This window comes from Nothobranchius furzeri, chromosome 19 (genome assembly GCF_043380555.1).
Source record: "Nothobranchius furzeri strain GRZ-AD chromosome 19, NfurGRZ-RIMD1, whole genome shotgun sequence".
Taxonomy (NCBI): domain Eukaryota; kingdom Metazoa; phylum Chordata; class Actinopteri; order Cyprinodontiformes; family Nothobranchiidae; genus Nothobranchius; species Nothobranchius furzeri.
This window is the reverse complement of record NC_091759.1, coordinates 5,559,956-5,587,325: the sequence shown is the minus strand read 5'-3', so window position 1 is coordinate 5,587,325 and position 27,370 is coordinate 5,559,956. Positions and strand designations below refer to the sequence as shown.

At 42.5% G+C, this 27,370-nt stretch overlaps 1 protein-coding gene across 1 annotated transcript; it reads left to right on the top strand.

The window, feature by feature from the left end:
* The first annotated feature begins 281 nt into the window (after positions 1-281).
* Positions 282-27,370, top strand: dennd3a (DENN/MADD domain containing 3a). The gene is made up of 30 exons (XM_015973603.3): positions 282-420; positions 7,851-7,942; positions 8,876-9,019; positions 9,112-9,247; positions 9,830-9,945; positions 10,034-10,164; positions 10,240-10,351; positions 10,425-10,544; positions 10,614-10,712; positions 10,793-10,912; positions 11,218-11,333; positions 13,585-13,740; positions 13,819-13,915; positions 14,013-14,116; positions 14,974-15,176; positions 15,247-15,406; positions 16,453-16,609; positions 16,977-17,199; positions 18,080-18,159; positions 18,255-18,434; positions 18,526-18,696; positions 22,015-22,144; positions 22,314-22,421; positions 25,054-25,151; positions 25,705-25,859; positions 26,203-26,269; positions 26,376-26,448; positions 26,533-26,642; positions 26,740-26,877; positions 26,961-27,370. Exons 2-30 carry the CDS (start codon positions 7,862-7,864, stop codon positions 27,153-27,155), a joined length of 3,780 nt encoding a protein of 1,259 aa, XP_015829089.3. The 5' UTR covers positions 282-420; positions 7,851-7,861; the 3' UTR covers positions 27,156-27,370.

Sequence of the window (27,370 nt, the reverse complement as noted above, 5' to 3'; positions counted from 1 at the left end):
AAATCAATTGGGATATAAATTAAATGAAGTCATACTAGCTTTTCTAATTTATTCTTTAATTTGACATGAAAAAAGTGGCCAGTGTTACTTTCCTGTGTACTTTGTCAACATAAAAAGGTGTGTTATACTATTTGTACTCCAGGGGGTGCTATTGTAGCACTTTTACACATCTTTTTCCAACGTGATTCTTTTATTTTGAAAATTGACCACAGGAAATCAATCTTAACAATTTCCTTGCTAATTTTGACAATCTAGCGGTAAACTTGTCTTTGTGTCTTTTTCCACAGACATTAGTGTGCGCGCGTAACTTTGGAATCTTATCGTACAGTAAAATACCGAACGGACAGCTAACTGGAGCTACGTTAGCTAACTAAGCACTCGTCACCGTCTATCTGGTGGAAATGATCGAGTAAACTTAAGGTCAGTCGCTGGTTTGATTTGAAATGTTCTTTTTTTGCTCAAAGTTTGCTTATTTGCGACAGATTATAACTTGTTTGGTTAAGTTTTGAATGGAAACACCCGTCAGCAGTGGGACGCGTAAAGAAAATTGATTAATTTCATAAAAACTAGTTTCCGAATTAAGTTTCTTGGTAAATAAATAAGTGTTTCCTTGTTTTCTCGACAGCTAAGAAAATGTACGATAAAATAGAAACTTGAGAGGCAACAACTTGTATTTTTAGCATTATAAAAATGCACTGGTGTTGGTGGATTTTGTGGGTTAAAGAAGGAAATAATTAATAACCGAAAAATGGCTGCGTCTTTTTCCTGCAGGATTTCTACATTTTAGCCATTTTAGCTAATCTTCTTCTTCAGCAGCAGCATCTTGGTATTTTCTCAGAATGCAAAGCTAAGGCACATTTTCAAAAAACAAACAAACAAATGATTAGCCCCTGAGAATTAATACTAATTATAAGTAACACTTTACAATAAGGGTCCCTTTATTAAACTTACTTAGTGCATTGTTAAGCATTAATAAACCATAACGTTTTAACGACTGCTAATAGTTAACAATATTGGGAACGTGAACAAAGGGACATCTGTTTATTAATGCTTAATAATGCATTATGTGACATTAATAAAGGGGCCCTTATTGTAAAATTTTACCATTTAGTGTGTTTTGAGTCTGCTGAGCAACACAAATCACTCAAATAAATCCCTGAAATCATTTTAACTGACTTGTTAAATGGCTTTTGAACATTTACATATCAGTTTCTGCCACTCTAACTTCTATAAAGCAACTCACCAGCGTGATGCTTATTTAAAGCAGGTGACTGCAATAAAGCTTCGACAGAAATGAGGCCAAACTTGTTTGTCGAAGTCTTTCTGGATGTCCTACCTCCTCAAAGGTGCACGCCCAAATCGGGTCTAAAGTTTCATGTATTTATTTATTTATTTTTGACTTTGTGTTTATCTTTTCACATTTTCTTCAGAATGCAGCTGAATCTTTTGGTTAATGTTCTTCTGGGTTCGCATCTGTTGTTAATCAAATGTGCATGTAAAGCACGTCAGTGCAAGAAACTGTTTACTTGTGTGAAGAGTTTATGTGTTGCGCCCATGTCATCAACTGCACACACAGTCTACTAAATAAGAGGTTTTCAGGGTTATAAATGACTCCAGTGTGTGTGTGTTGCTCCGTGACACAGCAGGGCAGTAAGTCAGAGTCCGGAATGGCCTGGAGACCAAGAGAATGAAAGAAAGAAGGGTGAAAAAGTGTGTCAAAGGTGAAGGAAGAAGAGAAAACTTTAAAATAAAAGAGGATATTTGAAAATCAATAGTAAATATTTGACATTTATGCATGAAAATGTCATTTGTAAGAAACTAGAAACAAAATAAAGCTGAAAGCACTGTAAATTAAAAGCTGTGCCACCATAGACACTTTAATTAGAATAGAATAGAATAGAATACTTTATTGTAATTGCTCATGGCAATTAAATTACAGATGGTCCGCCATCAACAGTGCACAAGACAATAAATATCAAAACCACAGAGGACTAAAACTATTTAAAAACATTTAGCAAACATCAAGAAAGTGCAGTGCAACCAGTGATTCAGATCTGCTAAAACAACAATTGAAAAGGATTTAAACCAGATGAGTCCACATTACTGACGGGGATGTGGGGGTTAAATGGTGCTGTTGTGTTGAATGTTCTGATGGCCCAAGGGAAGAAGCTGTTGGAAAGTCTGGTGGTATGTGATTTAACTGACCTGAAGCGGCGCCCTGAGGGCAACAGGTCAAACAGGCAGTGGGCAGGGTGGGTGGGGTCACGGAGGATAGCAACGGTTCTCTTCAGGCAGCGGGTTCTGGAGAAGGCCTCAAGGGATGGCAGGGTGCAGCCAATAATCCTCTGGGCAGTGTTTATTGTCCTCTGAACAGCCTTCCTGTAATCAGCAGTGGAGCCTCCATACCACACACTCAGAGAGTAGGTGAAGGTGATCTCCAGTGGTAGAAAGCCAGCAGCAGTTTCTGATCCAGGCCACACCTTCAATGCCTGGAGAAAGTGCAGCCGCTGCGGAGCCTTTTTAACCAGAGCTCTGGTGTTGGCAGACCAGGACAGGTCAGCAGAGATGATGGTGCCCAGGAACCTGATGGAGGGGACACAGTCCACATGCTCTCCATTTATGAGGAGAGGGGCGTGTGTGTGACTGTGTCTCGTGAAATCCAGAATGAGCTTTATTGTTTTTTGTATATTCAGAGTGAGGTTGTTATCTGAGCACCACCTTGACAGATTACAGATCTCTGCCTGGTATGCTGCCTCATCTTCGTCTGTGATGAGGCTGACCACAGTGGTGTCATCAGCAAACTTGAAGATGGCAGTGGATGGGTGGGATGCAGTACAGTCCGATGTGTACAATAGGGGGCTCAGCACACAGCCCTGAGGAGAGCCAGTACTAGGGTTGTCACGGTAACCGGTGTAGCGGTAAACCCCGGTAAAAAAGTTGACAATAATAATAACCATCCTGTTTTTAAAAAACTATATTATCTCGGTGGGTTTACCGTGGCTGCGGTGTAGGCGCGGTGACCCTTACCAGCTACCGTATCGTCTGCTGAAGTTGCCGGCGGCACATGCGCACTTTGTTGTTTACAACCAAAACTTTCTTGAAGCTAAAGCTGAAATAATGGTCAAAGGAGGAGACGGCAGCGCTCAGGACATTTATTATCCCTCAAAGAAGACAAAGTGGGAAGTACGGGCATTTTTTTTGGATATTTGAAAAATGCCAAGGGACAGTTGATAGAAGGCAGCTATCCTGTTTGCAGCACGTGCAGAAAAAGTGTCTGTGAAAGGCAGCAACGCTTCAAATCTCATGACACATCTGCGTGACCATCACCCACAACTCTACAGTCAACGCAAGGCAAGCTAACGTTAGCGTTTTAGCTAAAATGCGTGATCCGATGATTTGGGTTGAGGGAGAATGCAACGAGTCGCTACATAAAGCAGCCGCAGCGCCGCTACCTGCATATAAACCGTGTCGCGGACACCCCCATGTTGAAATGACGCTATGCATTACGAGGCTCCCAGGGGCAGATAAGAGTTGGTCTCTCTCCGAGAATAATTATGAATTTAACAATGATTACTGCCTGATGACATTTTCCCACATCTGCAAAGCTCACTGGAAGAACACAAACCGAGGACAATATTTTCCTGATATAGGGTTTATTACTCAAGTAAGGGTAAAAAGGTATCTGATTAGAAGGCTACTTGAGTACTGAGTATCATCTGATCTAATATTTTTAAAATGATGACATCAAACAGACAAAAAATAAGAAGTTATGGGCAAATATTGGTATTTTAAAGACTAAAGGGGAAAAATGTAAACAAATAAACAACATAATTACAAAATAACACATTTTAGGCAAAATTTAGACACAAACTGAGGACAATATTTTCCTGATATACAGGGTTTATTTAATTGTGTGAAAATGTAGCATGTTTAAAAAAAATACCGCGATAATACCAAAAACCTTGATAATTTTGGTCACAATAACCGTGAGGTTAAATTTTCACACCGTGAGAACCCTAGCCAGTACTGAGCAGGGTGGAGGAGGAGAGATGGGAGCCAAGTTTAACATGCTGTGGACGATTTGTGAGAAAGTCTTTTATCCAGTGGCAGGTGGAGGGAGGTATCTGAAGGCTTAGCAGTTTTCAGATAAGGATGTCTGGGATGATGGTATTGAAAGCTGAACTGAAGTCAACGAAGAGCATCCTGACGTAGCTTCCCCTGGTCTTTAGGTGGCTCAGTGTTGTGTGTAGCGTCAGGGCGATGGCATCCTCTGTTGATCTGTTTCCCCAGTAGGCAAACTGAAGGGGGTCGAAGGAGGTGGGGAGACAGGTTTGGATGTGGTTGGAGATAAGTCGCTCCAGACACTTTGTGGTTACAGGTGTGAGGGCAACTGGTCGATAATCATTTAAGCTGTCTATGGAAGATCTTTTGGGGATGGGAATAATTGTTGCAAACTTGAGGCAGCTTGGGACTGAAGCGTGAGACAGGGAGAGGTTAAACAACTTGGTGAGGATACCTGCCAGCTCACTGGCACACTCCCTGACCACGATCCCCGATATGCCGTCTGGTCCAGCAGCTTTCCTGGGGTTTACTGCTCTCAAGGGGTAAAAGTGGGTGGGCAGTGGTTTCAAAACGAGCAAAGAAGTTGTTTAGCTCCTCTGCCTGTGTTCTGCTGCTGCCAGTGTTGGACAGAGTGTGGCCTCTGTAGTTGGTCAGAGTCTGAATCCCCTTCCACATCTTCCGGGGGTTGTTGCTGTGAAAGAGGTCTTCTATTTTCCTCCTGTAGACTCTCTTTGCCTGGTGAATGCCCTTCCTCAGACTAGTTCTGGCTATGCGGTACAAGTTGCTGTTACCTGACTTGAAGGCAACATTGCGGGCTCTGATTAAAGCCTGGACCTCTGATGTCATCCAGGGCTTCCTATTTTCCTGTTTGGTCACTGATATTTTCTACACGAGTTCTGATGTAGGATAGCACTGTCTCTGTGCGTGCCTCCAGGTCCTGTTGTTCAAACACTCTCCAGTCTGTGCAGGCAGAGCAGTCCTGTAGCTGAGGGAGGGCTTCAGCAGGTAAGGTGGTGATGGTGTGTGTTGTGGGCTTTGTTTGTTTCCTGAGGGGCAGTGTAAGCTGGGATGAGAAACATGGAGAGATGGTCAGACTGTCCAAGATGGGGAAGTAGTTTAGCTCTATAAGCATGCTTGATGTTGGTATATACATGGTCCACTGTATTTTTACCCCGGGTTGCAAACTTGACATGTTGGTGGAGTTTGGGGAAAACAGTCTTTAAGCATGTTTTATTGAAGTCCCCAGCTATTATGTGTACCCCATCTGGATGAGTCTGCTGCTGTTTGGTTAAAAAGTGATGAAGCTGTATGAGTGCAGCGCTAACGTTAGCATTAGGTGGGATATAAACAGCAGTAGCAATGCTGCAAATAATCAGCAAACAACAATCACAAATGGTGTGGTTGTAAGCAAGCTGTGATGGCGACCGGCTGGTCTGTCTATCTCAGGAGGAATATTGTATGTCCTGGTGAATTCAACTGTTACTTTAGTATTTAGCTGAGATTCGATGGCCAGTATCTCCTGGGGTGAGTAATAAGTCCATGGCAGAAGTGGGCTGATAAAAGAAGACAACCTAAAAGACAAACAATTGTGCCTAGTTGCTGGGAGCCATGAGCCGCTGCGTCCGTGCGCGCCGCCATCTCTCTGGAATTAATCCTGTTACAGATCTTATTGATGATTATAAAGATGAGAGCTGAAGGGACCGTGGGAAAATGGAATAATCTTAAAAAAAGGATTAATTTACGATAACTTGGATTATTTTACAGTGTGGTTTTGATGACTAAGTTGTTTCCTGCTCCGGTGACACAACAGCTGCCTGGAGTGATTTAGGATGTGTTTAGTTGTGATGCTGTGCACGATTGCATGCATCTGGAGGAAGTTGCACGCTGAGCTTTTTATCTGTTCATCATGGTCATAGTTTTTGTAAAGCTAACCAAGTCAGATTTCACAAGTGATGATTAGTTTCTTCTGTAAAAGCTGGTGGATAAATGACCTGTTTTATACGTAAATGTGGGATCTAATAGGTTTAAGTATAGATGCAACATCTCGTTATTATCCTCTCATGTGCAGCTCTGGCTACATTAACTCCACATGCTGTCTTCTAGGAGCAACCCTTTTTCCTTTTTATGCTGCACAAATACAGTGGGGCAAAAAAGTATTTAGTCAGCCACCGATTGTGCAAGTTCTCCCACTTAAAATGATGACAGAGGTCAGTAATTTACATCATAGGTACACTTCAACTGTGAGAGACAGAATGTGAAAAAAAATCCATGCATTCACATGGCAGGATTTTTAAAGAATTTATTTGTAAATCAGGGTGGAAAATAAGTATTTGGTCACTTCAAACAAGGAAAATCTCTGGCTCTCACAGACCTGTAACATCTTCTTTAAGAAGCTTTTCTGTCCTCCACTCGTTACTTGTATTAATGGCACCTGTTTGAACTCATTATCTGTATAAAAGACACCTGTCCACAGCCTCAAACAGTCAGACTCCAAACTCCACTATGGCCAAGACCAAAGAGCTTTCGAAGGACACCAGGAAAAGAATTGTAGACCTGCACCAGACTGGGAAGAATGAATCTACAATAGGCAAGCAGCTTGGTGTGAAAAAATCAACTGTGGGAGCAATTATCAGAAAATGGAAGACATACAAGACCGCTGATAATCTCCCTCGATCTGGGGCTCCACGCAAGATCTCATCCCGTGGGGTCAAAATGATCATGAGAACGGTGAGCAAGAATCCCAGAACCACACGGGGGGACCTGGTGAATGACCTGCAGAGAGCTGGGACCACAGTAACAAAGGTCACCATCAGTAACACACTACAACGGCAGGGAATCAAATCCTGCAGTGCCAGACGTGTTCCGCTGCTGAAGCCAGTGCATGTCCAGGCCCGTCTGAAGTTTGCCAGAGAGCACATGGATGATACAGCAGAGGATTGGGAGAATGTCATGTGGTCAGATGAAACCAAAGTAGAACTTTTTGGTATAAACTCAACTCGTCGTGTTTGGAGGAAGAAGAATACTGAGTTGCATCCCAAGAACACCATACCTACTGTGAAGCATGGGGGTGGGAACATCATGCTTTGGGGCTGTTTTTCTGCTAAGGGGACAGGACGACTGATCCGTGTTAAGGACAGAATGAATGGGGCCATGTATCGTGAGATTCTGAGCCAAAAACTCCTTCCATCAGTGAGAGCTTTGAAGATAAAACGTGGCTGGGTCTTCCAACACGACAATGATCCCAAACACACCGCCCGGGCAACAAAGGAGTGGCTCCGTAAGAAGCATTTGAAAGTCCTGGAGTGGCCTAGCCAGTCTCCAGACCTCAACCCCATAGAAAATCTGTAGAGGGAGTTGAAAGTCCGTGTTGCTCGGCGACAGCCCCAAAACATCACTGCTCTCGAGAAGATCTGCATGGAGGAATGGGCCAAAATACCAGCTACTGTGTGTGCAAACCTGGTAAAGACCTATAGTAATTATGTTATGTTACAAAGTATTGAGTTGAATTTTTGTTATTGACCAAATACTTATTTTCCACCCTGATTTACAAATAAATTCTTTAAAAATCCTGCCATGTGAATTCATGGATTTTTTTTCACATTCTGTCTCTCACAGTTGAAGTGTACCTATGATGTAAATTACTGACCTCTGTCATCATTTCAAGTGGGAGAACTTGCACAATCGGTGGCTGACTAAATACGTCTTTGCCCCACTGTACCTCAAGAGAAAAAGAAATGATCTCATGTAATTAATGCGTGTCTGAAAATGCTGTTTGTTCTTTCTGGCAGCGTTGGAGGAGATGGCAGAGCTCCCGTCTGGTCTGCTGGAGGCGTGTGTAGTGGTGGGGGCTTCCAGTGATAAACTTCGGGATTTACATCACGTATGTAAACAAAACGGCAGCCTGATAACAAGCAGAGAATAACTTAAAATATGCAAACTAAAGGCAAGGCAGCTTTATTTGTACAGCACATTCATACGCAGAAGCAATTCAGTGTGCTTTCCCAGGAGCAAGAACATAAAACATTCAAATCAACGCGACAACAGAAAGCAGCTGATTATAAAATCTAATTAAAAAATGCACAAATAAAACTTGTCGTAAGATAAAAAGGCAAAGTTAAAGACTGAGCAGTTACAGCGCAGAAGGTGCGGCAGAAACGAGTGCTGCGTGTTTACTTCTGAAACAGGATTACTTTATTCATGTTTGACGAGACAGTGTGTATTTTCCTTGGCAATGGGGGTAGTACATACCTAAATCATTGCAAGCAAGCATTATTTTTGTGTTGGAGTAAGACCTTATCTATGAAAGGCCGTTAGGGTCAAAAATCCCAGGGAGCACAACCTCCAGAAAAATGACAAACACATCTGACTCCCTGGCAACAAGCAAAGAGGTAAATGTTTAAAACAACATTTATGAACGGCGAAAGTTTTTTATCCGCTTGGTACAAATCAGTAAATGCACTTTGTCCTCATGGGCTCCCGTAGAAGGAAACACGGGGTCTAATATGGCGTCGCCCAGAGATTAGACCCACTCTAATAAATTTTAGGCTCAATTTTTATGGTTATATGTTACAAAGTTGCCAGTATTTTTCAACAAGTGGGCATCATTTAGTTTTGATGGATATTTCCAGAGATTACTGCTATAAACTACACTTTGTCTCTTTAAGTGCTTTAGACACTATATTTAGCTAAAGTGTGTTAATTTGTGACAATAATTTTATTTTTATTTTCGAAAAAAATACATTTAATCTGCAATTTTTTCATTGTGTTTTACGTTGTCACAAAAACTACGTTTCCCATCATTTTGGTTTTGCAGATTAAGCTATATGAGCTCCCCCTGCTGGAAGCAGAGGTATTGCAGGTCCATGCACCGCCCTTTGTTTCCCGGGAGACCAACTCCAGCCACATGATTGGTCCAGCTTTCAGCCGTGTCCAGAAAAGAAAGAGCTTCATTAAAAAGGTCAGTAATTGATGTTTTTATTTTATTATTACATTACTTTTAAAAATGATTTCCACATTTCAGAAAGGTTTTGTGCTTTTTGTGGTTTGCAGAAGAGGCGAGATCGTGCTGCCGGATCACTTTCTAACGGAGAATCGAGTAGTCGGGATGAGGTGTCGTCAGCGACGGAGGACATCAGCGTTCCCAAGGATCTGGACCTCATCGCTCTGCCACAACTCTGCTTCCCTGGTACAGTTGCCTCTGCTGCTTTATTTAGCAGACATCGCACTTAGACAGGTTTTCTGCCTATATAGCTGAACTCATTCACTGCCAGCCGTTTCCTGATCGCTAACGGCCTTCGCTGCCAGCGTTTCTCACCGTTTTTACAGTTTTTTTTAAGAGTCACAGAACGTTGCTTGCTAGCATGATGTCGATGCCAAAACAAAGCGGAGACTCACCTCTTACATCAGGAAGAAGCCGCGTGTTTCGAGCGTTATCCGTTCTTTCATAATCTGTTGTCGAATTGTGATCGGCAGACGCTTTTCCGGTTCGCGCCTCACTTTTTTTTACAGGAACGGCCCAAAACGATCTCCAAACACATGGTTGGTCTGCTTCCTGATCATGTGATCTGTGACGTATGCGGATGAAGATCGGCTTCAGGGCTGAGATGTTTGTTCTCTCAGCGCGGGGGCTCGTTCCGACGCTCAAACAGTAAAAAAAATGCAAATGACGACTTTAGTCGTCATTGGCATTGAATGAGTTAATAACAGTCACAGCCCCTTGCATACCTTCTTATTTTATGTATCTACTCATCTTGTTTTCTTTGATTAGGTGGGCTTCACTTAGCTGTGGAGCAAAGGGACGATAGTTATCACTTCCTGGTTTTCACCGACCTGTTTGGCAACCGAACCCATGGAGTTGTAGTACAGTACTACAGATCTGTACAGGTACAGACACACATTTACACTCAATTAAAATGTGTTGAAGAAAATCTGAGTGGTTTTTTTTGTCCTCGCTGGCCCTCTGCTCTACTAGTCGTGTCTGGGAGATGGCGTCCAGAACGGCCATCGACGGAATTCAACAAAGTCCCGCCTCTACGTTCCCTTTGCCGTGTGCATCATATCCAAGTTTCCTTACTACAACGCCCTGAGAGACTGCTTGTCGTGGTAACGATTCATTTTAAACGCAAAAATGATGGAAACCCTTGTTGTGATTATCCTGACGAGTGTTTTCCTCCTCAGTCTGCTGGTTCAGTTACGGACGGCAAGACAGAGCGACTTTGATGAAGCGATCAAGGAGTTTTCCGCCAAACTGTCTCTTGTGCCGTTACCACCTCCTGGACAGCTGCATGTGGTCAGAAAACCTTCTTTCTCCTGATTGGAACGTTTACTTTTTGATGGATCTAAACCGTGATTCCCATCATCAGTCTTTCAGTCTCCGCCCTCTTCAAGTGGTCCTTCCATCCGCTGAGGATCAGGACGGTCCTGTTGTCGACATTGATCTTCATCTTCCACTTCTCTGCCTTCCTCCCACGGCTCTGCTCCTGGTAACGGAGAAAACAAACATATAAGACGAGATGAACTGTGGGGAATTAAGTATTTCCTTTGTTTTCCAGGTGCTCTCCTGCCTCCTCCAAGAGCAGAGGACGGTCTTCTTCTCCTCCGACTGGGCCAGACTCACCCTGTTAGCAGAGAGTCTGCTGTTATATCTGCAGGTTTGTGTAGAAACCATGTTGGGTGGCTTTTTGTTTAAAGGAATATTCTCATGCTGTTTATGTGTCTTATCTTCTCCCAGCCACTCTCCTGGCAGCAGCCTTATGTTCCTGTGTTGGCGAGAGGAATGCTGGACTTCCTCATGGCTCCTACAGCCTTCCTGATGGGCTGTCACATTAATCATTTTGAAGAAATCGCTGCTGTGAGTAAACCGGGGAGTGGCAGAACGTATTCTGGGGCTTTAGTTGTAGGTCGGTCAGCTCTGGTTCTGTTGTTCCTCAAAGAAAACACGACGCTCAATGATATAAATGTGAAAAAAGCAGCAATTTAAATGTACATCGTGCAAACCAAATAGTATTTGTCTTTAAAATCACATTCAAAAGTCAACAATAACAGCTTTTTTCCAGCTGTGTTCATCTTGCTGAGTTCATATTTTTACAGTAGCTCTTCGTTCTTCATGTCCAAGACCTTCTCTTTGTTGAATTGCACCGCCATCTTTGTATGCAGGAGACAGAAGACTTGATCCTAGTGAACGTTGACGAAGGCATCGTTCAGTCTTCTTGGTCTGAAACCATCGAGCTACCTACTATCCCTGCAGCTGCAGCAGAGTGCTTTACGTCAAGGTAGCACATTCAAACCGCTCTGCAGACTGTTGTCCTCTAGCTATGAGAAGATGAATCAACATTTTTTATTGTTTCATTATAAATAATTCAAGCTATAAAGTTTGTTTTATTCCCTAAAAAGCACAACAGAAGATGTACAGATGTGGTTTCTTTGTTTTGCTGAAATAAGCAACGTCTGTTTTGAAAAAGGAATCTGTCTTTTAAAATAATGGTCCTAGAATTTAAAACCACATTTACCTTGTTGCAGTGTTGGACGTCTAATCTAGCATACCTTAAAGGCTGCGCTGTGTGCGACCTACTTTCCTATGTAGTTAAGAGATGTAATCGCCATGGAGAAAAGCTGGTTTAAAACGTCATAAGCGTAGACACACACACACACTTTATATTTATTTATTTATTTATCCATCCATCCACTTTCATCCGCTTCTCTGGAGTCGGGTCGCGGGGGCAGTAGCCTAAGGCGAGAGGCCCAGACTTCCCTCTCCCCAGCCACTTGGGCCAGCTCCTCCGGAGGAATCCCAAGGCGTTCCCTGGCCAGGTGAGAGACATATGGGCCATTCCCATCTGTACCGGGTCGGCCCAGGCTGGGTAGCGTAGGTTGTTTACATATCTGGGTGGCCTGGTATTTTTCCGGGCCAACCAAGGCTCATTCTCAGCCCTCTTCTTGAGGGGGTCTGCTTCAGGCCGACCAGGGCCAACACACCCACTGCTGACAGCAAATTTGCGCCTTCCATTAGAGCAAGCCTCTGATTGGTGGGTAGAATCAGCCCACATGGGCTTAAGGCAAGGATGTGTGGAATCAACCGGGCCAGGCTGGGGCCGACTGGGGCTACCCGGCCCGGGTCGACCCGGTACAGATGGGAATGGCCCAATAGTCCCTCCACCGTGTCCTGGGTCTACCTTTAGGTCTCCTCCCAGTTGAATGTGCCCGGAAAACCTCACCAGGGAGGCGTCCAGGAGGCATCCTGACCAGATACCCTAGCCACCTCAACTGGCTCCTCTTGATGTGGAGGAGCAGCGGTTCTACTCCGAGCCCCTCCCAGATGACCAAGCTTCTCACCCTATCTCTAAGTCTGAGCCCGGCCACCCCATGGAGAAAACTCATTTCGGCCGCTTGTATCAGCGATCTTGTTCTTTGGATCATTACCCAAAGCTCGTGACCACAGGTGAGGACTGGGCGGTAGATCGAGAGCCTGGCTTTCCGGCTCAGCTCCTTCTTCACCACAACAGACCGGTTCAGCATCCACATCACTGCAGACGCTGCCCCAATCCGCTTGTCGATCTCCCGCTTCCTCCGTCCCTCACTCGTGAACAAGACCCCGAGATACTTGAACTCCTCCACTTGAGGCAGGACCTCTCTCCCGACCCGGAGTTGGCAAGCCACACTTTTCTGGTCGAGAACCACAGTATCAGACTTGGAGGTGCTGATCCTCATCCCAGCTGCTTCACACTCGGCTGCGAACCTCCCCAACAAGAGCTGTAGGGCAGAGCCTGATGAAGCTAGGAGGACCACATCATCTGCATAAAGCAGAGAGGAGATTCTCCTGCCACCAAACTCCACACCCTCAACACCACGGCTGCGCCTAGAAATGCGTTATAAACGCCATGAGCAGGATTGGTGACAGGGCAGCCCTGGAGGAGTCCAACCCTCTCCGGGAACAGCTCAGACTTACTGCCGGCTGGGCGGACCAAACTCACACTTCTCTGGTACAGGGACTGAATGTTCCTTAGCAAAAGACCATCCACCTCATACTGCTGGAGTGCCCCCCACAGGTTGCCTCCGGGGACACGGTCATTAGCCTTCTCCAAATCCCCAGGGACTCGTTAAACTAAAGTGTGTCCTGTTATTAGAACCATGGCTTTCTTTGGCTTTAATTAGTCAGCCTGTCTCTTTAAAGTGTGAAAGGTAGTCACAGTGCTGTTGGGTCTCATGCTGTGTACTGATCATGGACCACAGAAAGATCGGGAGAGTTGTCTCAGGAGAACAGAAATACAGTTATGGACCAGCATGTCAAAGGTAAAGGCGAAAAGACCGTCTCCAAGCAGCTTAATGTTCCTCTGAATATGGTTGCACAGATTAATCAGAAGTTTAGAGCCCAAGGGACTGTAGCCAACTTTCCTGAAGGTGGGCATTAGAGGAAATGTAGTGATCAGCCTAATAATGTAAACAGCACTTAATTAGGATCAAATAGAAGTGATCTGACACATTACTGGACTTGTGTGTGTGTGTGTGTGATGTGTGGTTGTTCAGAGCAGAGAGCCTCCAGCTTCACTACGACCTGGAGCTGTGCCACCTCGGAGCGGGCACCGATATCGACTCTCTTCGATTCCAACGCAGAGGCTGGCAGAGGAGTCTCAACTCCCAGATACAAAACATCGCCCTCGAGCTAGTGGTCAACATCTTCAGGTGAGTCTCAGCTAGTGGCCGATTTATTAAAAATGAACATTCTCCGAAATCACACGATGTGGTGTTTGTTCTGATCAGAGGAGTTCAGGACTTTCTAAACCACGAACACCGAGTCTTTAACAGCGAGGAGTTTCTGAGAACGAGGGAACCTGAAGATCAGCTGTTTTACAAGAAGGTAGCGATGAACATTCATAGAGATGGATACGATCACACACACACACACACACACACTCGGCAGGACCGTGACTTTTACCCTGTGCTGTTGTCCTCAGGTATTAGAAACTCATATCTTTCACTCATTCCTGCGAGACAGGCTGAACAGGAAACGGGACACCTTCAGTCGCATGGAGCAGATGACTCGTAACCAAGTGTCCAGGTACGATGATTTAGTAACACCATAGCCAGATGACAATAGGACCCAGGCAGCTGAAGACGAGAAAATTATAAGTCATGTACTAGTTTTCAGACAGAACACGCTAGGGGATATTTTTGTTGTTGTGCAATTTGTGAGCTGATGTGATTTCCTTGTACAAATGTCTGCTCTGGATTTATGGATGATCAGTCACTGAGCTTTCTGAAAATATTTGCTCTTTTTAGTCTTGGTCAGTAATTAGGTGGATTTGTTGAACTATCAACCAATCACCTTTGTTTTTAAAGTGCTTTCCATACTTTTCAAGATGATCCAGCCTGAACACAGCATAAAAACGCTGAACACACGATTGAGGCCTTACTTCCTCCAACATACAAGGAGTTACAGTAGTCCAGTCTTGAAGTAACAGAAGCATGGGTATGCTTGTTCAAAATTAGCTCTAGACAACATGGTTTTTATTCTAGACTGTCAACGTAATTGAAAGAAGTATGATCTCACACGCATTTATTTGCTCATCTGTTTTGAGGGACACATCTAATTCCATTCCCCAAGTCGGTAACAACCATATTCTCATGCAGGGCTAATGAAGAAAGGTCACAACAGTGGCTCCCTCTCACTGCTAGGTCTAAAGACCAACTCAGTTGGATTGGTAAATACACTTGGTAATCATCCACATACAGGTGGAATTTAAGGCCGTATTTGTGAAGGATCCACCCTAATGGCAGTAGGTAGACAGTAAACAAAGATGTCCAAGGATAGAGCCCTGTGGTACTACTTATTATAAAACTCTTTCTTTGAGCTTCATGTCACCATTTTTGTCCAGTCATGGTCTTAAAACGGTTCCCCAAATTGTCCCCCTGCAGGAATCGTGCAATGACGGAGTCTCCCCGCCGTCCTCCGATGTCCGAGATGTCCCGTAGTGGCTACAGCAGGTACACCAGTCCAGACCGTCGACTGAGCAAAAGACTGGGAGCCAGTCTGCCTAATCTGGACCAACCCATCCATGAAGTCCACAGTATCAACCCCAACAGATCTCAGTCCGTCTGCAAGATGACTCCTGATACGGGTCAGAACCAGAAATGAAAACCAAAATCTAAAAATTAGGAATCACTTGAATTGTTTTCATCTCTCTCCAGGGCTGAAGCTTTCTCAGAAACCTGTGAAGGTGTTTCATCTTCCGGAGTTCCCGCCACCGCTGGCCTACCACTATGTCCAGAATTATTACAACAGCATGGTCGCGTCTCTGAAGAAGGCTATCGAGATGACATCACCAGAGGAGTCTGCTCTGTTGGCCAGGTACTGAGAAGACGCAGAGCTGGAAGTTTTAGTGGTTCCTGGTATAACGAAGAGTCTATTAATGTGTGCACAGTAATGTACCAATGTACAGTAAGGATGTCTACTGCATTGAGCATTTATATATATGTATATATATGTATATATGTGTATATATGTGTGTATATATATATATATATATATATATGTATATATGTGTATATATGTGTGTGTATATATATATATGTATATATGTGTATATATATATATATATATATGTATATATGTGTATATATGTGTGTATATATATATGTGTATATATATATATATATATACACACATATATACATATATATATATATATATATATACACACATATATACATATATATATATATATACACACATATATACATATATACACACACATATATACATATATATATACACACATATATATATACACACATATATATATATACACACATATATACATATATATATATACACACATATATATATATGTATATATATATATATATATATATACATATATATATATGTATATATATATATATATATATATATATATATATACATATATATATATACATATATATATATATGTATATATATATATATACATATATATATATATACATATATATATATGTATGTATATATATATATATATATATATATATGTGTATATGTATACATATATATATATATATATATATATATATATATATATATATATATATATGTGTATATGTATACATATATATATATATATATATATATATATATATATATATATATGTATATATGTATATATATGTATATATATATATATATATATATATATATATATATATAGATATATGCTTTTCTGTAGATATTCTGCTGCTTCATTACTTTATGTGACATCATTAACTAGAACAACAGGACTTGTATTGGCTTTTTATTTTTTTATATCTTGATGTTTTACGGTTCGATGGTTTTAAAGAAACTCTTCTGTATGAAGATTACACGAATAATTGAACCACACCTCGCCGCTCTGTGTTCAGGTATCATTACCTGCGTGGTTTGGTGAACACCGTGTCCAACAAGCGTCTGGATGCCTTAGAGGACTTCCAGAGCCTCTACAAGACAGATGCAGAAATCTTCCCTTCGCAGATGGTCAAGTCTTTGGTTGCCTCCCTTTCAGAAGCGGAACGTTTACAAGTCAGTTAAGAGCAATAATCACGTTGCCTTCATTTATTTTAGTAAAACTTTAACAATAATGTAAAAGCTGTGTTGTGAATTACACTCAACTAGAGCCATTTAAACATTTTTAGATCAGTATTTGTAAAGTCAACTGATTTGTTGCAACTTTTGTGTTTGCAAAATTCAGTAGGCTGTGGTAGCCATCTTGAATTGGATTGACTCCAAAAAATGATCAGTGGAAGTTGTTCATCCAATGTTTACATTTACTAAGTTTCATTAAAAGCTGTTGAGTTGCCAAGATTCAGTGTTTTTATTGCATCATTTAAGTCATGTGACCAACATGCAAAGCATCACTTTATTTATAAATGCATCAATCTCCCTGCAGGGCGACAAGCGACCAGACATCAAAAGTCTTATCAGTCGAGTGAAGAGGGAACAGGAGCGGGAGCGGGCGATCGAGGGCAGCAAGCACAACGAAGCTGCCATAAAGCGCTTCCAACTACCGAAAACCTACATGCAGCTACAGGAGTTTGTTAAATGTGTTCAGGAGTCGGGAATGGTGAAAGACCAAGGAACCATTCACCGGCTGTTTGATGCTCTGACTGTTGGTAAGACCTGTGTGTGTGTGTGTGTGTGTGTGTGTGTGTGTGTGTGTGTGTGTGTGTGTGTGTGTGTGTGTGTGTGTGTGTGTGTGTGTGTGTGTGTGTGTGTGTGTGTGTGTGTGTGTGGTATAATTCTGTATTAAAATTCACAGTTCAGGTGGTTTTGGAGAGTTTCGTTCACAAACTCTAAGATGTTGGATTAACAGCCTCTCACACACACACACACACACACACAGATTTTCTTCCACCACTCCTTACTTTCTTCTGCCAAACATTTCTTCCCGGGGTTAATCATTGCCTCAGTCCTTCCAAAGGGGTTCTCATTCACCTCTGTAGACATAACAAAGAATCATTCATGCCAGCTCCGGGTTTAGTTTACAGGAAAACACACAAGGAAGGAATATTTATTTAGATTAAAGCAAAAAAGTAGGACGATTAACAACTCAACCTTCTTTTTTTTACTAAAATCTTGTTTTTAGCTTCAGGAATTAAGATTAGGGTGAGATCTTATCTTTCCTTGCTGATGGGAACAAAAAGCCTTTTCTGTCAGGCGGGTTGTCATAACAATCAAGGTTTGCTTTTACACCTGAACCTGAGATGGATACAAAGATAGGGAGTGTTAAACCCAATCACTTCCTCCAGCGAGCCACAGCCTTTCCGTGCTGAGCCCTTATTTTTTTATCTCAATCTACTGTTGCATCTCAGTGGGGTTCATGTTGGGGGCGAGGTGGTGCACGGGTGTGGTGCTGCAGTGAAAACAGCCTCCAGCTGCTCCCTTTGCTGGCATGCACTGACCAGAGGTCTTTGTGTTAATCTGTGCTATTCAAACAAAAGTCTCTCAGAGTAAATTATCCTGAAAACTTGTTGAGTTTGTTTGTTGTTTCAGGTCATCAGAAGCAGGTTGGTCCAGATTTATTTCGGGTGTTTTACACCATCTGGAAGGAGACCGAGGCCGAAGCTCAAGAGGTTAATTGTTTATTTCTGAATCCTATTTAGCCTGATTGTGAGTTTGTGTTTTTTTTATTGAGTCACTGATGCAATGAACTCTGGTTAATCTCCAGGTTTGCTTGCCACCGTCGGTCGTGGAGCACATCGACGAATCGGAGTGCGTCTTTAAGCTGTCGTCCTCGGTGAAGACCAGCCGAGGCGTGGGGAAGATCGCCATGACACAACGACGGCTTTTCCTGCTGACCGACGGACGACCAGGATACGTGGAGGTGGCACAGTACCGAGACTTGGAGGTGAGAGGAAATGGAAAACAAAATTCCACGTAGCCGTGACCGCTCGACAGATATATTAAAACACAACTCGTCTTCACGTGTTTCCTTCTAGGAAGTGAAGGTTTTCTCCGCTCCTTTCTTACTCCTGAGAATTCCCAGCTTGAAGCTTCGAGTTCATGGAAGGAAGGAGGCGTTTGAGGCAAATCTGAAAACAGAGACGGAGCTTTGGAACCTGATGGTTAAAGAAATGTGGGCCGGCCGAATAGTTGCTGACCGACACAAGGTGAGGCTGTGTGTGTGTGTGTGCGCTCGTGCGTGCCTGTGTGTGTGTGTGCGTGTGAGAGATTTATGCATGCTTGACTGTGAACGTCAGTGACCTTTGTGGGTGTGGTTAAATTCCATGCAGTGTGAACGATCAAAAATGTGCACGCTTGAGCTCAGACAGAAGGTTTCCTTTGTGAGACCAGAGGGCACATCTGTACTCTGCCTCACACACTTGTTCTTTTTTTACCTCCCTCCTGAGACCTGAGCCTTTTTTCGAGGGTGTGAAGTTTGTATTTCCTCTTTGCTGTTCGGTATAAGTAGGACCTCATAAAAGCCAGAAATTTAAAAACTGAAGAAAGTCTTTAAATAAATAACACTAAAGAGTTTCCTGCTTCTCCGCCCTGCTGGTTAAAAGTGGAATTACCACAGTTGTACACAATCCTGCTGCAGTGTAATGAATCAAAAGGGTCAGTTTTCACCATTGAATTGACACAGTAACCTTTCATACACGCCAGAGCTGCAAAGTCGAGGTTACACCAGCTGGAGGATCCAGACACACAAATCAACCTTTTGCTCACTTAGTGTTCTTCAACACAGACATAAATAAACTGTCATGGTCTTCCACAAAAGCCCTTCTCTCTCTGCTGGACTGCTGGAATCCTCGCTCTGAATAAAAGTGAACCTACATGAATCCTACAAGGCTTTATATAGCTTATAAGTTTTTTAACTTATAAGCTTTTTAACTTATAAGTTAAATTATCGTATGTGATGAATGAACAAGATGTTTAAATGAAATGTTTGAATAATTTGTGCTTAAATCAATGAAGTTTAAATGAATATTGTTTTTACAATGATCCATTGCAGATCTTACGATCAGTATGTGTTTGATTTAACAAGTTAATCATTCTTTACTCTCATACACTTTACAGTAAGATACATATTAATGTTAAAAACATTTTTGTATCTGAGGAGGACGTGGCTTTCTGAGGCATGTTGGTAAATACTCAGAAACGTGTCAAATTCTGATTGGCCAAACTGGGCCAGAAATCATAAGAAAGTAGTTGAATAAAACAAGAATTACTTCCTGAGTAATTCAGTTTCTAGCGGAGTTCCGAACCGGACAATTGGGCACAAGCATCCTTGAGACATCTCTTTTGACATACAGTCAAAACCTGTTTGCACGCTGCAAGCTGACACAGCCAGCCGGCTCCCTAAGAGCCACATCCACTTTGGACGCAAACAAGCATTCCAGCTACTGTTGTGACCTGGAGACATCTCAAAACTCAACGGGTCGTATCAGATTTAATCTACGAAATCCTGGTGCCGTGAGATCCGCCCGACTTCTGACAGTCTGCTGGGGGTCTCCTCCTCCAGGGTTTGTAGACACAGCAGATTGCGTCTGATGCTGTTTTATTAATAATCAACTCTCTAGTTTATAGCAGACAGCAAATTCTTTTACACCCAGATTTCACAATTGTTTTCAGATACTAAGATTCTGATAAACATCTAGTTTCCATCACTGCATATCCACTCCATCACATCTCATTATTCATATCTTGTCATGTATAATCATTAGTTTAAAAAAGAATAAAATTCCTTTTTATCTAAATACCTGAATCTGTCTGAATTAATACGAAGTGTGTTTGTGGTCCCTGAACAAGTAAGAGTAACTATAATCTTATAATTAAACATTCAAAGATCAATCAGAGTAATATTTCATATTTATATAGAATCATCACATCTTATTGGTCATAATTAATTTGCAGTCGTCATGCTATTAAGTGTGATCGCTACAACAGCCTGCTGCAGCTAATGCTGACAACAAGCTAACTCTAACCAGAGACATTTATTACTAAAATAAACCTTAAGGTACAAAGATCCACACTGTTGAACAAAACAACAAAGCCAGATCATCATCAGTCCGCAATTTCATATCTTCCTTTAGCTCCCTCAGACAAGTCCCTGCCGATGTTCACGCCGGATTTAGCTCTTTGCTTCACCTCCAAAGACATCTCTCTTACTTTTACTTCCAGACTCCGCCATGATGCCAACAAAAAAAGCAAATGTCTTATTTTTCTCTTTCTTGTGCTTTTTAATGATGATCAGCCAACTGAAAAAGCTAACTGCTAGCCTTTATATAGCGACAGGAACAGTAAGTAGCTATAGTCGTAAAGCCAATAGAGACCTGCCCATCCCGGAAAACTGTTAAATGCTGCATCTGGTCAAGTCAGAAGTTTCTACCTCAAAAATTATTGAAACCATTTTGAAAGCTATAGGTTGGCGTGTTAACAACTTTTTAATGTAACTTTCTTTCTTAAGGAACACTAAAGTCCAGATTTTCTAAATATTAAAAACTGAATAAAATAATACATTACAGAACGCCTGCGCCCTCTTTAGAGGATTCAGGGTTCAGTAGTTTAACACAAATGTTGTCATTTGTTGTATTTATTGTCTGAGCAGAACCTCCCTGAACCGTCTACAGGTGGTTCAGAATGCCTGTGCTCGGCTTCTGACCAAGTCCTCCAAACACACCCACATCACCCCGCTTCTCCTCCAGCTTCACTGGCTGCCAGTCAACGTCAGGGTTCGTTTCAAGATCCTGGTTCTGGTCTATAGGGCCTTACATGGACAAGCACCATCTTACATTGGTGATCTTCTTAGTCCCTACACCCCCAGCAGGTCCCTGAGGTCCAGTGATCAAAGCCTACTGGTTGTGCAACGCACCAGGCTAAAGACCAAAGGTGACAGATCATTTGCTGCTGTGGCCCCCAGACTCTGGACCTCTCTCCCCCTGAGCCTGAGATCAGTGGACTCAGTGGTCTCCTTTAAAAAGCAGCTGAAGACTCACTCGCTGGCTTTTGTATGACCTTCTTCACCACTCTCTCTTTATTCTGCTCTCCCCACCTATTCCACCTTCCTCAGGATCCACTGATTTCCCTCTTTCCTATTCACTCTCTCTCTTTCTTAACATTTTTTAATCACAATTGTCTATTTTTTGCTCATTTTAAATATATTTTTAAACATTTTCTAAATGCTTTTTTATATTTTTTACATTTTTTGTTTTTGTGAAGAGCCCTGTGATTTTTATCTTGAGAGGCGCTATAGAAATGATTTTTTTCTTCTTCCTCTTCTTCATTTCTCAGTTCCTCTTATTCTCTCTGCACTTTTAATCTAGTCTGAGCCGTAAAAACTGTCTTAGATGGAAGTTTTCCGAATCCTGAACTGTATTCTAGCTCTGATGTTTTATTTCCCTTCTAAGTACCTTTAGTAAATCCTAATTTTTGCATTTCCTGCTGTGTTTTCGTCCATGTTTCATTGTTGGCATGTTTCTCTCCAGGACCCTCAGTACATGCAGCAGGCTCTGACCAACGCCTTGTTGATGGACGCCGTGGTGGGCAGCCTTCAGAGCAGCAAGGCCATCTACGCTGCCTCCAAACTGGCTCACTTTGACCGCATCAAGATGGATGGTAGGGAATGACTCGGGAAGATGTCACTCGGGTCATCATAACGTCTTGATTTTATGTAGGAACCTCCTCAGAGACGGTCCTGAGATTAATTTCTTGTAGTTTTTTGGAGGATTTTCTTTGAATATCATGATGTTAAAGTTTCTTCTTCTTCTACTTCGTGTGTCTGAAGTTCCTATGATGATTCCTAAAACAACAGCAGACACGCTGAAACATAAAATAAATGTTTCTGTGGAGCTGGCTGCACCTCAGGCTGTGGATGTACTGCTGTACACACCAGGTATGCACACACACACACACACACACACACACACACACCTCCAGAATGTATCCTATAACCAAGCAGCGTTCTTATTACCACCATGATGACAGGTGTCAGGTTTCTCTACTCTCTGATTGGTCCGGGGGAATTCTGTGATTTGATTGGCTGTTAGAAGAAGCAGAACATTTTCACACCTGCTTAGTCAAACTTTAACTTGCAGGGAAAAAACACGTAAAGCTGAACATCAAACATAGCTTCCTCCTTTAGTGGAAAGTACGAGAGAAATTTAGAAATACCCTTCCTCGCGGTTACCGAAACACTGAGTCATAAACACGAAGGCGATGCCAGTGTCGGCATGAGCTGTGATGTTTTTTATTAGGAACTCAAACACTTAATCCACAGCTGTTAAACCTTAATCCTAAAGCTGCTGTTTTTTGTTGACTTTGAAATAATTTAAAAGCATGCTTTCACTTCGGTGGTGCATCTGGTGGAGCAGCTGGAAGCTTCCCAACAGCTGAAAACTGGGTACGTAAATTAAGTCCATCTCTGTGGAGGAGAAAAAATCAACTTTATTATTTAACAAGTAAAAGCAGATCAATTATTAGAACAGTTTCAAGTTGGTTCACAATAAAAACTGAAACTTTCTTATCATTTTATTCTGTTCCTTCCTTCATACAAGTGTTGAATTGCTTTTATTTTCGATTTTTCATCGTGTTTCACATTTCTCATGTACCGTGTTCAGCGCCGTGGGCTTCCCGACAGGGTCGCGGAAGGTGCTTTATAAATAAAGCTTTGATTGATTGATTGTCACATATTAATGGAGTGTTTAAAGGTGTGGTTTACTCATTTATTCAATACATTTGCAGTGTTCTCTGGTGTAGATCAGTGCCGTATGAATCATTAAAATAAAAAGCCATGATGATCCTGTTCTGAGATGCAGAAGTTTGCTGGTGGGTTCAAAGCAGCAGGATCAATCATTATTAATGAAATGCACACACCTTGCTTCTGATTGGGTAACAGAACGCGTTCAGCCATGATGCGAAGTCACTATCGACAAGACACACTCCGCTCTCTTTCCTCACTGCAATTTAAAAAAAAAAAGCCTTCCTGTGGGCGAGCACGAGCCAAGATGGACGAGGCCATGAATGCAAATTCTCAGTGTGACATAGATTTGTGAGGGTTTTCAAATCCTAGCATTTCACCGTCTTTTTTCAGAAGCCAACGCTGGACATCGGTGAAGGAGACTGTTTTATGTTCAGCCTGCATGAAAAACTCAAAGGGACCGATTAGAATCAGAAATAATATTTAAAAAAGTTGTTTTTCAGTCATCTGCTAACAAACACACACACACACACACACATGGCTGTGTCTTACTTTCCACAACTAAAGTTATGTTTTGTTAGAATTTTGGTAAAAAGTACTAAAATGATATTTCTCCTGATCACATTTAAAGACCAAGTTCACAGTGGTTTCTAGTCTAAATGAACGCCTTGTGAGTCGAACTCTGTGTGTGTTTGTGTGTGTGTGTGTGTGTGTGTGGGGGGGGGGGGGGGGTGAAAAAAGCTCTGGTACTCCTGTATCAGAAACTAGACGTGAGCCAGAGAAGAAGTGAGTTTCAGACGGCAGAATTTGGAGTCATATTTCCTGATATTTGGACATCTCTCCTCTGATTGGATAACCGCAACGTGACTATCACTGACTCCATTGATGTTTTATCTCCACAAATAACACAAGCCTGAAGGAGTTCTGCCGTGTGGTGGAGTTGCCAATGCTAACGGTTAGCTTCTACTTACCTAGCTTGCTCTGCTCTCTCGTCGTGAGCCAAGATGGGTGAGTCTGTGGATGCTAATTAGGAAATTTAACGTAAATCTGAGTGTCTTTTGTAATCCGAGCGTATCCCCGTCTATTTTCTATCAGAAGCTAATGCAGGAGATGCGTTCAACCTGCTTGTTAAAGTCAGAGCGATCTATCTTATTTAAAAAATAACAAGTGAAAAAGCGGTTTCTCAGTGAACTTTACCCTTTAAGCAAATGTGTGCTACACTTTATGTATAAGAGCTGAAGTCTTACCAGCCTTTGTGTGATTGCCTCTTTTTGGTGGCAGCAAAACCGGAAAAAGTCCAACAAAGCTGTGACCTTCAGTGTGAAACCATCTGGGGCCACTTTAAACATGCTGGGGCTGACTGAAACACACACACACGCACACACACACACACACACACACACACACACGAGCAGCACAGTTCTTCTGTATCCATCCTGTCTTTGGTGAAAATAACACATCTATTCATGCCTCTGGTTGGAATATAGGTCACTGAATTCACACACACACACACACACACACCACTCTGCCCTCTCTTTATACATCTCTCTCACTTTGCTTCTGTTTTGACATAAATCAGGATTCTACTTTTGTTCTAGTAAATTCCCACCAGCAGTGTTTCGATCCAACTAGACGTTGGAGTAAATGCGACCATTAGCTTGGGTGCGGTCCGAAATAAGAGTGTTTTCAGTGAAGTTACTGGATTGTTTCACATTTCCATAACAGTTTGTGATTTTTCCCGTTGACGATCACACGCCAGCAGATGGGAGTTTGGGATAAAATACTCAAACGCGATCAGTAAACGCCCCGTGTGTTTGTTTTGCTTCAGGTCAGCTGTGGGTGTCTGTGAGTGGGGGGAAGATGATGGTGTTTGATGCCTCCAGCTGGTCTCTCATACAAACCTGTCAAGTTGGGAATGCAAAACTGGTGAGAAAGAGATGCAAGAGTGGCAAGAAGACACGAGCGTTAAGTACTGAGCACTGACCGCTTCATTAGATTGTTTTCGATAAGAAAAGCCAGGAGGAGGTCAGTTTTTCCCCATGATTAACCAAACGGATCTATTTAAAGTCGCCTTTAGTCATCGCTGACGGTCTGTTAGTCCTGAACACAAAAGATCCCATCACGGTGTTGTGACTCTGTCCTGATTAGATTAAATTTGTGTCTAATCTATTAAGCACACCTGCTAATAGTGAGCATCAACAGTTACACACCAGATAAGTTCGTATTTTATAGAAAACTAAAAGGTTTTAGTGTTTAAAATGACACAACCCAGACAGATCCAGGAGATACTCTTCACACGCGCGTCTGACACAGAATTAGGTGATATTATTGTCAGAACTTCTGTTTCATAGTTTTGTTGACATATTTTAGCAAAAACAAACTTTAATGTTGGATTTGAGCACTCCTGCCACCTAGTGGAGAGGTTAGGTAGTGTTGTGTACAAGATTTCTGCTCATGACTTTGTTGGTTGTGTTTGCAGAACTGCATGCTGGGAGTAGACAAGGACCAGGTGTGGGTGGGCTCTGAGGACTGCGTTATCTACATCATCAGCATCGTGTCCATGGTGTGTAACCGACAGCTGACAGAACACAGGGCAGAGGTCACCGGATTGGCGCTGGACACTGACAAGATCAGGTAACACGCAGCAGCTCTCAGATCAGCTACAAAATCTAAAATCCACTCTGAATCTCACCGGAAATACTCCGAAATATCATGGATGCGTCATTAAAACCGTATATGTGACTCATCCCAAGCGTTGGAATAGATTTATTTGTTGTTTAAAATTCAGAAGTCCTCTTCAAACTGATGCTACAGATTGGACGCATAAATGTGCTCATTAGGTACTTACAGGTATATACATATATATATTATATATGTAAATGTGTGTGTGTACTATATATATATGTACTTTGTTACTTTTTAGAGTCTAGAGGTCATTTAGAAATGGAGGATATCTAACGTGTGTTGTGTCCTGCAGCCACAAGGTGGCGTACTCTTGCAGCGCTGAGGGGACCATTATCGTGTGGGACGTCTCGACTCTACAGGTCAGGTCACAACACAACTTTGTTTTCACTTACTGGCAACATGAGGCAGAAACATCCCAAAATGAGCTTCCTGGCTTTAGTACCGACTGGTGTTCCAACCCTCCAGGTGAGGAAGCAGTTCCGTCTGTCCTGTGATCGTCTGCTGTCCGTCCACAGCTGCAGCAAGACCCTCTGGTGTTGTGAGTTGCGCCTTTCGCTCAGAAATTTTAAAAGGAGAAAGTTTTCTGATTCTGGGTACCTTTTTTTTTTCTTGCTCCTTTAAGGTTCCAGAGATAGTATAATGGAGGTATGGAGGAACGGTACTTTAAAACAGCGCACGAGCTTTCCAGAACATCAAAGAGTTACGTTAAGCTTCACGTTGCTCTTAGCTGAGGTAACAGGCAGTGTTTTTGTTTGTTTGTTTGTTTGTTTGTTTGCTCTCCCTGTGTTTGTGTGTAGAAGTGTGATTGTGTTTTATCTGTTTGTGTCAGCGGGAGGAGCTGTGGTGTGTGTTTGGAGACTCCACAGAGGTGTACATTTGGCACATTAAGGACACTGTCAGACTGTTCCACCGCATGGTGCTTCCAGACTGCATCGGCTGCTTCGGCATGATTAAAGTTAAAAACCAGGTTAAAACACAACAAGCACACTCAGTCTTCCAAATGTGGCGGCAGGGTGGAATCCAGCAGCGTTACCTGTTCACTCTCTCCAGGTGTGGGTCGGTGGGTTGAGCCTCAGCTCGACCAAAGGGAAGGTTTACGTCATCGACGCGGAGCGCTACGAGGTCCTGAAGGAGCTCCACGGTCACGGCGACAAGGTGACGGCACTGTGCTCCGCTGAAGATCGCTACGTCCTGAGTGGAGCCGGAAAACAGGACGGAAAAATCGCCATCTGGAAGGTGGATTAGAAAGACCTGGAATCAAGCACTTTAGGGTTCTGGATGAGTCGACTGCTACATTAAGCTTGGTTTCAAGGTTAGAAATTATTTTTTAAAACAAGGTAAAATCCACGTGAAGGAATTTGTTTATATGAAGGAGCAGCCAGCGTGAAGCATTTCCTGCTTTCTTAGTCAAATGAAGGAATAAAAACAAGTGAAATACAAAATCTGAGCACGAATCCTGC